This window comes from Sabethes cyaneus, chromosome 2 (genome assembly GCF_943734655.1).
Source record: "Sabethes cyaneus chromosome 2, idSabCyanKW18_F2, whole genome shotgun sequence".
NCBI classification, from domain to species: Eukaryota; Metazoa; Arthropoda; class Insecta; order Diptera; family Culicidae; genus Sabethes; species Sabethes cyaneus.
The window spans coordinates 136,557,597-136,570,440 of NC_071354.1; the positions used below are offsets into that span (position 1 = coordinate 136,557,597).

A 12,844-nucleotide genomic window follows, 5' to 3' on the forward strand; every position below is an offset into this window, starting at 1 on the left:
GTACGTTCCTTATAGAATCGAAAAATACTAAACCGATCGGCGTGAAAATTTGCATGTAGGGGTTTTTGGGGCCGTGGAAGGACCACGAAAAGATGGTACATCCTGCGTAAGGTTTTCCGCGAAATGGTATTCCGCGAAACTCCATATTCCGTGTTATGATCAACCGAGAAGTTGTGTTCCGTAAAATGGTATTCGGTGAAATGTTATATAATCAGAGCGAATACTTAAATGCTATCCGCTTTATTTTATCTGGCTAAGCAATGTAGGGCAGGAGGGTTGTTTTCTACTTTACTGTGAGGAAAATTTGTATATTAAACCGCCCATGAACTCCTCAGAAACTTGCAAAACTCGAGAGTGTGACAAAGGTCATGCGAGATTCACAATTTATGTACAACACAGTTTAATTTGTGGCAATACGAAGTTTGTTGGGTCAGCTAGTCTTATATAAAAAAATGTCCACGAGGACAAAATGGGAGGGGAAGTGGGAGTTGAACTAATGCCTGCGATTGTCCACACAGGGGAAAGGGTTGTTGAAAATTTATTTATTCACTACGTTTTCAGAATTATTGGTATTTTCCTGTCAACGTAGTATGGCTCCTTGGTAGAGTCCACTAGGAATAACTCCTAACGCAAATTTTGCTTGCGTATTGCGCTAAAATTAAATTGTTAAAAGCAGCCAAAACGACTATACCACCATAATAAACGTGTCGGAGAAACATTTGTCGACAGCCCTGTCGGAACCCTGGATCGTAAGGAAATCAAAAGTCGAAAGCCACAACGACGACAAAAAGAGCAAGTCAGCGCTTTCAAGCAGAACCCGAAACTTTCCATCCGAAATTTCGCAAACAAATTGGGAGTGCTATGTAGAATTGTGCACCTCTAAAAAGGTAGTGACACAAAATCGCGACGATAAATAAAACCGTAACACGATTCCGGAAGCTATATATGACGATCACTGATGAGGGTCAATTGTGTGGTGATAGGTGACGAAATCTATTTCCAGGCACTTTCATTCGTGTTTGCCAGGTTTCAAGGAAAATCTATTGGCAACCTATTGGTCTAAGTTCGCTAAGAAGTATCTGATTGGAAGGTTGAATGTATATGTGGCTTGAAAAATATTGGACCATCGTCAAGCGGTATCTAAAGAAGACCCCAAAACCTGTTGGAACCGAAAAGCAGTTTAAGGCAAACTGGCATTATGCGGCGAACAACATGGACGAGGCGGCTGTCAAGATCCGATGACAGGGATTAAACCCAAGGTCCGGCAATCCAGATTAGCTCAACTTCAGCCAATCTCGTAACTGAATATTTTTTCTGGATTTTATTCCAATTGTACTGTAAAAAGCTAAATAACTTTAATAGAAAATTTAAATAATTTCACAACACACAATCTTGCTGGATCGAATTTTGAACGTAACACCCTTTATGTGCTATGTTTTTTATTAGAGTTTGTTAGAGCCAATAGGATCGTAACAACTGGCCATGCAATTGTCCTGCACTCTAACAGCTGGCTGCGAAGTCTGTCGTATAAAAATAGAAGGTCAAGTTTCGATTACTGAATGCTTATTTTGTTAGTTAACGGGAAACTAGCAGCCATTTACTTTTCGTCGGAAAGCCCAATTTCGGGAGCAGTTTTTGGGCCCAAATGCGAGGTTCTGTTTATCGAAATGCATTCAGTACATTCTTCTTGCCAATCTGAACACAGCGAATATGCAAATTCATACCAGTGTTAGTACAATTATTGCAAACAGATATTTTGAAATTTTAAAGATGTGACTATTTGACTGAAATAATCAGTAACATAAAGCCTCGTATCAGTAACATAAAAGTTTTTCATTAGCTTGTGGTAACACACGCTGAAAAGCTCATGCTCCACGGTAAAAAGCACATGTTATTGGCTCCATGGTACATATGTATTAAGCTTTCTAACGTCTGCTCAGTACTTTATAAATCTCACAAATTTGAAGCTCGCGCTGCTTTATACTTACATTATATATTAGACAGCCGGCATGTTTGTTGTATACTATGTTAAGGTAACTAACAGCAAGAAAATGGCATTTGATTAAAACACGTTATCGGCTATCAACTTCAAAGAATAATTTTGGGTGCTGATTTTGCCACTTATTGCTATCGAAACTTACCTGCCCCATTTTCGATGTCGATCACAACTGGTTGGTAGTTGGTGTTCTGGTGTTGTTCGGATTCATTGACCTCGCTGGCAAAGTCCGCTGCCTTACGAGGTGGAACGAAAAAGTCGCCGTTTGAGTTATCATTCTTGCCGCTCGCTTGTTCGCTATCGATGTTCACGATGCTACTCATAATACTTCCAAATCCGGAACTTTTATCGTTGTCGTCTTCTGGAGAAGACGATCGCAAACTGAGCTTTGATATTTCCTGTGAAACCTCATGCACAGATCCACCAATAGGGGTCGAATTTTGGCATACGTCCCCGACGGGAACTTCTCCGAAGAGGCGCGTTTCATTCAAATCCGCCGATTTCGCAGCTGCAGGTGCTGAAGATTCTACCATATTTTAGAATAAAATATCTGAAAATATATGTAATTCAGTATTATTGCAGTGCTTTTTGTATTTTTTTAATAGTTGACACTATTGTTCAGTATATCAGTAAATACAAAGTAAATGCAGTAAATGCAAAGTAACGTACCTAATCAACAAATATTGTGTGACTTTCTGAGTACCGTGTTTTTGGTAGAAAACAGGAATGAAACCTATTTAGATTACTAACTCGTAACTAATAAAAATTAATATTAAAAGCATGAATGTGAAGTGAATCAAATCAAACAAGTAGCGTTTGTTGTGAAATTATGTACTCCATAGGATGGAACAGTTTTTATAGAAACGAAAATACCGTTCTGATTCAAACTTAGAACAGTCTCAAACTTCGAATACTTCAGAATAAAATGCTCGTAGTGTCGCTAATATGATAAAATATTATGCTTATTGTACACCACCGTGTTCGTTAGAATGTCCTCTATCCGTTGAGGTATGACATTGAACTGTAGGACTCATTGTAAGAAATCAGCAGGCACTGGAAAAAAGTGAGAACTCAGATTTTAACTTCGTTCGCATACTCTTAGCGCTTGGTGCAAAAGTAGCTGTTTTTTCGTTTGCATTATTTTACCAATTTTAGGTCATTTACCTTCCCACTTCGCGAGTGGGAGTGCAAGATATATACGTACTAAAGCATAGTTAAAATACAATATTTCATACATTATTTCCAAGATATTAGATAAATAAAAAGTGTTCGAAGTTTGAATCACACCTCAAAACGTGATTGATATCCGGATTAATACCCATGAATAATATCCGGTTTTTCCGGATTTTCCTTCGGGAACATGAATTATCTGCATTGTAAGGCTGTACAAAGTTAACTTGCTTTAGATGTGGTACATAGAGTTTAAAAATATTAGCAAATGACTGCAGAAGTACGGATTGAAACTAATTATTGTGTGAAAAATTTAAATCATACTGTTAGGTGGATTTAAAAAGACAGTGTTTAGAAAAAGGATGAAATTTCACTTATTTAACATGAATGACACTAAAAATATTAATACTTTTCAAAGTAATACAAGTGTTCGATGTCTGAGACTGAAATATTCGAGCTTTGAATGTCGACCATGAAAGTGTTCGAAGTTTGAATCAAAACCGTACAGCAGTTTTTTAGTGTTTCTCAATGTAAATTAACATTTTATCCTCAGTTTTAAAATTTTAACACGAAAATAATTAAATTGTCATGCTATTAAACCATTTATGGGAGTAGAATATAGATGTTTTCGAACATTTTTCTTTGAAGAAAGTTTCAGCATAGCTTAAGTGTTCGAAGTTGGAATCAGAACGGTATAAATTTATTTTTCATCGATTCACAACACTTTCTTGTTTGCAAAGCACTCCAAATGAACCATATGATGCAAAATTTGGCATTTTACAATTACATTCATCATCTTATCGCTATTCTCACATAACTGCAGCATAAATTAAGGCCAAAGCAGCCAGTGAGAAGAAAAGCTTTTAATAATCGATTCAGTGATTATACTTGAATGCTCAATTGAATGCTCAATCGTGCGGCACACGACTCGACATGCTGTATAAGTTTTGAAATCATTTACTAGGTTTATTGTTTGAAGCTTTAAAATTTTAGAAAACTTCTTTCTCTAGCATGTTAGCGTGAATAACCTTAATAGCAGTGAGATAAAAAAACTGTCATGAATCAAATTGTGTACATGCTGTGCGTGTTAAAATTATAGTTTGCATAAAAAATTGTATAACATTTTTCGACTAATTCTTGCAGATTTTTGTTCTCTGAATGTAGAAAAAATAATGAAAAATGCCCATTGCCCAAACTATACATGATGGAAGAAGCAGAGCAATTAAAGCGGAAATGGTTCACTCAAATACGCTCACTTATGCTCATTCGTCAGTACTGCTACATAGAGGCAAATTCGTTGAAAGTTACGATGAAACATTTATTGAGCTACCTAATACATTCACTAAAAATTATTTAGGTTTTGTGCGCTAATAACTGAGCGATTTCCCGATCCTTTTTCATAACAGATATTTGTTCTACAGATTATAGTATCGAGATAGAATGGGACAAGGCGTGAAGGGGAAAGAGCGTAAAATTAGGTAAGGGAGAATTATTGAAGCAACACTTAAGAAGTTGGATACCGTTCCTCTTTACCCAAGCTAGGGGTAAAGCTCCCCTCCGGACGTTCCCTCCAGACGTTGTGGAAAACTACCGTTGCGTAATTCTCGCTGAAACGGGGCCACCACTGACACAAAGTCTTCCAATATTTGAACTTATGCACATGCACCTCGAAACAGTAAGTCCCTCGTTCGCCAATGGGTCCGAAAGTTTCAAAAAAAATTAATTTTCAGCAAACCTGGAGATCTATATAATGTGATATTCCTTATATCTGCAATGAAACAACTAACAAATGGCATGGTTCTGTGAAGAAAAAAAACAGGGCATTCTAATAGAGTAAAAAAAATTTGTCGACCACCTTGGATTTGAACGCCATATTGGATTTTACCATTGGAAAACTGAAAAAAGGTACAAGAAACATTTATAAAATCAAGTGTGCATTTGCATTAACTAAATGAAGCAACCAATAATCTGTAGCAAGGCTCATAATTTTACATAATTATTGTGACATTTCCAAAATTTGCTATGAAATAAAAAACATACGACACGGTTTTATTAAGAAGAAGGTGGACTTTCAAATGAAGCGAAAAAAAATTGACGGTTTTGTCCGCCATGTTGGATTTTATCAAAAAATCGCTATTTTCGCCACGATTGCTACAACCCCAGCCGCGAGCTGGAGTATGAAGAATGCAACCCGTGGGTTTGGCTGAAATCGGCCTTCTCTGAAGCTTATCCATCATCGAGTCAGACACATGCATCGCATTTCGTCACCACCCGGCCGCACAGCCCACGAAACCGGATTCTAGCCTTTGTTGATTGTTTGAGGCTTCTGTTGGGCTCCCCAGTTGCTCGGTAACACTTGTCGTCATTCCGAGACGGATTCGCCATACAGTACAGCGGTCATTCCGTGATGCTGAGATCAGCCTTGACTTTCCGAATGACCTTCAGCCAGTTGACGATCAAGAGATCAAGTTCAATGTCCGGTCTGCACCTTGCGGGCAGCACTGAGAGTTTCCTTGCAACCCTCAATTACTCACACCACAGCTCTTTTAGGATAATCAGTCAGTCCCACCAGCTCCCGAACCGACGCTGATGGATTCTGCAGGTGACCGCACATAATTACTTTCATTTCTCCTCCTGCATGATGAATATCTCGAAACCACGTTACCTTTAAACTGCGAAAAAAATATACCGAGCAGAACTGTTTACAAATAACACAACGCTACCAAAAGCTAGCATCCACGACCACTGGGAGCGCCACTATCGCTAAAATGAAGTGCTCAATTTCTAAATGATCCAATCTAAATTAACCGATTTAGCAAATAAGCCGTACAATATGTCCCGCATTCATCCAAAAAAATCTAATCACTTTACTCTAGCCGCATCGCCCAGCCGAGATTCGAACATACGATGACTGGATTGTTCAACCAGCATCTTACATTTGATTTTGGTTGGAAGTGCTTCCATACTTGCTATAGTGGCGTTCGGTGACACAACAATGAAAAATCACCGTTTTTACCAAATTTTTGCTACCATGGATGGTCCGGTTTTAAGTCGATGTTTGGATTGGAAATGTCGGATATATAGAGGATGTTCGGGTGCACGCCAAATAACTATTCATGACGATATTTTTGCAGAATCTTGATAGAAGAAGGCTAATTGGATTAATTTTGTTTGCTTAAAAAAATTAAAGCAACAACTAAAATTTGCCAGTTGGCACATTCAGCTCACGATAAAAATGTCACGGAAAAGAGTAAACCTGTTGAAATCGATTCAACAGCCGAGAAATATAAGTCAGTAGTTCCTGACAACACAAAATACGATGTTCGCCAGCTTTGTATTGATATGTACCAATGCCTCTGAACTATTTTTCAGTTATAATACGTTTTTGGAACTCTAATTACTGTGATTACTGTGAAGTTGTCTAAAGCTAAACTACGACACAACTTAAATTGCTGTCGGCGGAAAAAGTTGCATGTTTAATTACTGTAATGAAAGTCGCGTCACAGTCGCGTTAACCCTGTAAGCACCCTTACATTTTTTATAGCTCGTTCAGGCTATCTGATTTGTCGGTCTGACTTTGACCGCTACCATAAGTGACAAACAGGTGGTTTTCAATATCGAAAAGGTATGACTAGTGAAGCTTGCAGGATAACATATTGCTGCTTTGTTATTTTTTCAATCGCATACATTTTTTAAGATCTTGAAACCCTGTCTGTAATGTAGCTGTTTGTATTTAAACCGTTTCGCAACAAAATTGTCAATGAACGATGAAGTGAATTTTATAGGAGACATAAATATCGAAAAAATTCTTTTCAGCTCACAACATAAAAAATTCTGTCCTAAACCATATCTTGTTGATACATTTTGCAAAAAAAACTGCACAAGATTTTTCGACTGATTCATATAGATTTTTGTCCACTGAATTCAGAAAACATGACAAAAAATGACCATCACGTCCATTTTTCTTACAAAAACCATTGAATAATCTTGAAACTTGAACATAGGCATACAGCAGTAGAAATTTTCGAATGGTAGTTTACATTGAAATATCAATTTTTTTATCTCAATTGTGTTTAATAATGTGAACCCTCCCATGTTTTGCAAAAAAAAAACTATACTGCCGCTACTCGCATTATAGTTCCATTTTCTATGGAGTTCTCTATATAAATGGAACTGTTATGCGAATAGCGGTAATATATGTGATGCCGAAAATATGAAGAATATAATTTTAAGGCAGAGTTGATGCGCTTGAATTCACTCACCCACGCTCATTTGACTGTGTTGCCTCAAAGAAGCAAATTCGTTAATAGTTATGTATGAAACATTTGTAGAACTGAATGCAATCTACTATCTTGCTGAATTGAGTACTGCATTATTTTTTTGTACGTACGCTGAATAACTTTATCATTAGCAAACAAATGTCCAATTTATATAACAACGTTTAATAACCTTTCCTGGCATAAATGGAAAAAATAATGCAGCAATCAATATAGAAAAATTGTAGATTACATTCACTTTTGCAAATGCGGTATAACAAATGAGGTAAGAAAAAGTTGCATAATATTTTTATTTTTATTTTTATGAGCCTAAATGTGCGTTTAGATTGGCAACATGTAGCATCCAACGTTTTCCAAACTGTTACCCGATGTTTCCAAGCAACTATGGCGACGTATCACAAATTTTCAGGTGGCGATAGAAGCAACATTGAGCAACAACTAGCAACATATCGCATACCACATGTTGCATTCCACATGTTGTCAAACAATTGCCCAGTTTAAACGCACCTTAATGATAGTGAGTGTGAATTAGAGCTTTTCTTTATTTTGATGAGCCTAAACTGACACGAGGTCTTTAAATATTGGAACTTTTGCACTTGATTGTTGAAAATGGTAAAAAAATGATAATTACACTTTTAATACCTCGAAACAGTGGACCCCTCGTTCGCCAAGGGGCCCAACAGTTTACAAAAATATGGAAATTTTAGCAAACCTCGAGATCTATATCATGTGATATTTGCTAAATTTGCAATGAAACAACCAACAGGAACAGTTCTGTAAATAAGAAGAATTAAGCTTTCAAATGGAGTAAAAAATTTTTTGCGACCATCTTAGATTTAGTCGCCATATTGAATTTTATCAAAAAATCGTAGTAGCCCCGTTTCAACGAGAATTACTCCTTAGTTCGAAAGTGATCACTGTGAACTTAGGCAGATTTCAATGAACTTACAACTCCGTCCCTTACGAAACGCTATTTTATATTTTGAATAGTGGATTACCGGCGTGTAACAGATCAATTAGTATGATTGGTTTGATAACGGGAACTCAGCCAAACAAAGTTAAGGTGGTTTAAACTGAATGGTATAAACCCTATTCGATTCTACAGATTTCCTTAAACGAAATAATTAGATCTTTAAGTTTTGTTCGCTTAAAATTTTGTTTGGTTTTGGCTTGACAAACGGAAAAGGAGTAGGCACCAAGCGATTTGCCGGAAAATAGGGTATACACATAGGGTATGTGTTGGTATTTTCAAGTGCTGTCCAGCAAAATAATTAATTTACTATGGATTTTTAGTCAATATGGTAGAAGCGTTGTAATTTTTCCGTTCTTCCTTGATGAAAAGAAGAAAAATTGTTCTGTGATACTGTATTTATCGTATCATCGAGAACGGTTACACATAAGCGATTGCTTCTATTTCTTCAGCCTAATTCAGTGCTAGTGGAGAAACAGTGGTTAATGTTCATTTAATAAAAACCTGCCAAATTAGTGAAATTGTGTGAAAATAGTTATAACGCATTAAAGCGTAAGGGCGCTACAATCGTTTCAGTATTGTTATATGGCGGCAAAGTTTTTATTTTGGGAAAGCGCAGTAAAAAAAGAAAAAGAATGTAGGTTGAATTTAGAACCAGGCTGAAAATACCCTCCCATATCATAATATCTATTTATCGGTTGGCCGGCCGTTTTTGAAAATGAATTTATGAAAATAATTTAAAGTCATCTTTGAGTGCTTAGTAGAATCTCAAATATGAGTAAAAGAATTTTTCTATTATATTCAACTATTATCGAAGACCCCTCTTGTTATAGAGGTCTTCGCTATTATCTAATAGTAGATCCTTGTTCTATAAAAAACAATGATAATTTTCCCTTGCGGGCAAAGAACCTGAATCATTACTTTCGTCTAATCCAATAATATTACTTATAACAACAAGACAACAATATGTATTGGCTAAAATATTGAGACAAAGACTATCAGCACTTTGTAAACATATTGTTCTTCATATCACAACAGTCTATAAAGACATTTTGAAAACCCATGAAGGAGTTCCAAACCCGGGATCGACAGGTTATTGTGAAAATCAATACCAAACGTCTTCTACATCATTTATCTATTGACTGAACGACCAATTCCAATTGTATGAAACATATCAAAAGCAACTTAAAATTAGCGTCGTCGTAAAATATATCAACTAAACACTACACCACGCATGTGAATAACATGCTGTTGTTTTAGAGTGAAATGTTTTCAAAGCCGCGCTAGCCTAGCCGAATTACTGATTCCAATCACAGAAAATAAGGTATCAAAAACCTGTTTTTTATTCGACCTTATTATCAGCTTTGGACCATACAAACGGGATGGCATTGATTAGTCGTCAAAATAAACTGGTATTTAAAACATGGTTGTTCCTCACACCAACCCATTTCCGAATTCTTCATGTGAACCGGTTAAGGTGGTTAATTTAAATAAAATACATTATATTATATCAAATAGCCAACTTAAAAATAAAGTGTAAACTAACTGCACGACTTACGTTGATGCTACTGGTCCTTTCTTTCCAAATCAGCTAAACCAAGGTGCGTTAAATTTAAATGTATTGTTGTCTGAAACCAGCACAGCGAATCGTCACCGTATTGGCCTATAAATCGGCTTTACGCACTGTGTACGTGTTGCACAACCTAACCGGCGTGTTCCACTTTGTGGACTGACATTATAAGCAGCAGACGGATATCACTTTTACTGTTGATAAATTAATTGTATTTTTTATGTTTTAGAATGGTATGGATTGCTACACTCCTTTGTAGTATATACACTGCTTCCGTGTAAATTAAATACTAAGAGCGATTTAGCTCAACAGAAGCTCAAAATACCGGATTAACAAAATAATATTCTTCCCCACAAATCACTATTAACTTCGTCTGAGAATTCAAACACTCGATTTATTCAACTGATTTACTCTAAAGATTCAACCGAAATTGACTGTTGTTTCACAAACACCAAACTGACTTGTCGTTCGTTTGCCAAAATTGTTTTTCTCCCTCCAACTATCAGAACAATGTAATTCACCACCAAAACCGCAATTCGCCAACAAGCTGAACAACAACCGAAAGACAATAAAAAAATTAATCCATAACAGAAAGCTTCACACGAACGCGATTCTGATTCGCCTTTCTTCGCGCATGGGGACAACCTGACAAAAGACCGCCTCAATCGAGACCATAGCTGATACTAAAACGGCACGGTTCAGCTAGTCACTTCACTATGAGACTGATACTGATGTCTATTGGCTGCGAGCAGGCGTATGAGGAAAGAAAATTCAAGTCCAATGTTATTCGCACGCTTGTTGACTTCACGTTGCACCCCTCACCACATATCGCCACAACAAATGGCTTTTTGACCAGGGACTTTGAGAGAGGAGCTGTCAATAATAACGACTTGAGACAAGTCCTGTGGAATTTACATTTTGTGACGTTGTTAATTAGAAACAACGAGTAGTAATATTTGCAAATCACAAATATAACACATCGTGTAGCGCTATTCTGCGTGCATTAATGTTTAGAAATAGACGTACCTAGCTTAATCCACGTGATGTGTCGTAGGATTCTTTTAAAACACACCTGAGTATCAATGATTAAATACCTTCATGACATTCCGTCGTACAGGTATATGAGATAACATACATTTGCTCTAATAGCTAGCGTAATTTCGGTAGTGAGATTTATTTTAATTCACTTTTATCACCTCTGTAGCTTCAATATTTGTAATATCAGTCTATTAAATCTGAGTAGATAGAGATTACGGGATCAATAGCCGCTGGAACAGCGGATTCATCAAGACAAAAAGTCCAGCATCAGTGCTCTTTTTCACTTGAATTCGTTTCATGACGTTGTCGAATGTCTTATCAACACATAGTATTGATTCTAAGGAAGATTTCACGTCGGGATCACAAAATAATGAAACGGCTCGAATTTTCACCATTACTGGTACACTTATTATTACTGGTACGACTACCCTATATGATTAAAATGTATGTTTGAATCTCAGCTGGGAAAGGCTGTTAGAGGCAATAGGATCATAGCACTAGCCCCACAATTATGCTGTACTCTTACAGCTGTCTGTCTCTTAAGCCTGTCGTATAAAAACCGAAGCTCAAGTTTCGAAAACGGAATGTAGCACCTAGGTTTTGCTATTTATTTACCGTTAAAATAAGATTAGTACAACAATTCAGTGTTGTCAATTTCTGCTATCTATCGACAGGTACCAAATCGTATAACAATGTACTGCTGCGCCTCATGGGTTCGCCGAATCAGACGTTCTCTTGCGCGTTAAGCGTTTGTTTTCTCCATCTTTGTGGCCACATTCCGTACTGATACCTTCTTATTTTGCTCGTCAAACGTCTTCATTATACGATCCCAAACGAACCTTGTTCGCCTTGTTGTGAAACGATCGTTGTTCGCATTGCTTTCTTACTTACACCTTCCATTTTTGTCCATTTCACTTTAGTTTCTCAGTGACAATCGGGGTTCTGTACATAATTTGTGCACAATTTTTTGACATTCTTCTGTTGAAAGTCCACTGCACAATTGCTGAGAGGACGCAGCCACAAAAATGGAATAGATCCTGCATCCATACTTTCTAGGACAGTCGATGTTGACCATCCTTATGATGACTTTAATTCTCTAGATCTACACTCTTAAATGAGTTTACCCGTAAATTGGTTGAATTTAGCTAAAACTTGGTTAAAACTACTCAAAATGCCCTTAAAGTGTACAAACTCAGATTTTGAGTAGTTTTTCAACCAAATAATTTGTAGTAGGAACTTGAAAGTGCGTTATTTGTCACAGAGAATAATTCAATTATCGGTAGCAAGTAGCCAAAATTGGTTGAATTTTTCACCCAAAATTTGAGTTTGTACACTTTAAGGACATTTTGAGTAGTTTCAACCTACCTTTAGCTAAATCCACAGACAAACAGACGAGACACTCGCGTAAATTCCATCGTCCATTCAAAAACCACTCATTTTTCAAAAAAGCATGTTTCGCAACATGACCACACCGCGGCGCGCGAGTGTTGCTTCGAGATTTCAGTATAAAACCATACAAGCATAGCATAGTTTGACCGCCCGTGTGTTGCCCGCGATTGATCTAGATCAGCTGAAATTGCACAAAGAACCATCAAAATGATGCTCAGGAATAGCGAATCATTCTCAATGTGCAACTACTGGTGATCCAAGCCTTTATAGTGATCAATAGCAAAGCTGGCCACGTCCATGCAGGTCAATTAAGGAAGGGAAGGAATGTTAATCGGGCACTTGTTGCTACTAGAGACCGAGGAATCCTCTGCATCGTCCACAAGTGTCACAGGAAGGAGTTGATGTTAGTGAAAAGGTACTGATCTGGATCCACC

The 12,844-nt window shown here is 37.1% G+C and overlaps 1 protein-coding gene across 1 annotated transcript in view; it reads right to left on the reverse strand.

Annotated features, from left to right (window-relative positions):
* The window catches only part of LOC128736043 (uncharacterized), a 16,914-nt gene extending 6,347 nt beyond the window's left edge, over positions 1-10,567 (reverse strand). The window contains exons 1-2 of the mRNA XM_053830527.1: positions 9,972-10,567; positions 2,142-2,546 (exon numbers count right to left, since the gene is read on the reverse strand). Of these exons, the coding sequence (XP_053686502.1) occupies positions 2,142-2,529 (388 nt within the window). The 5' untranslated portion in view covers positions 2,530-2,546; positions 9,972-10,567. The remainder of the gene's footprint in view (positions 1-2,141; positions 2,547-9,971) is intronic.
* Positions 10,568-12,844: the final 2,277 nt, after the last annotated feature.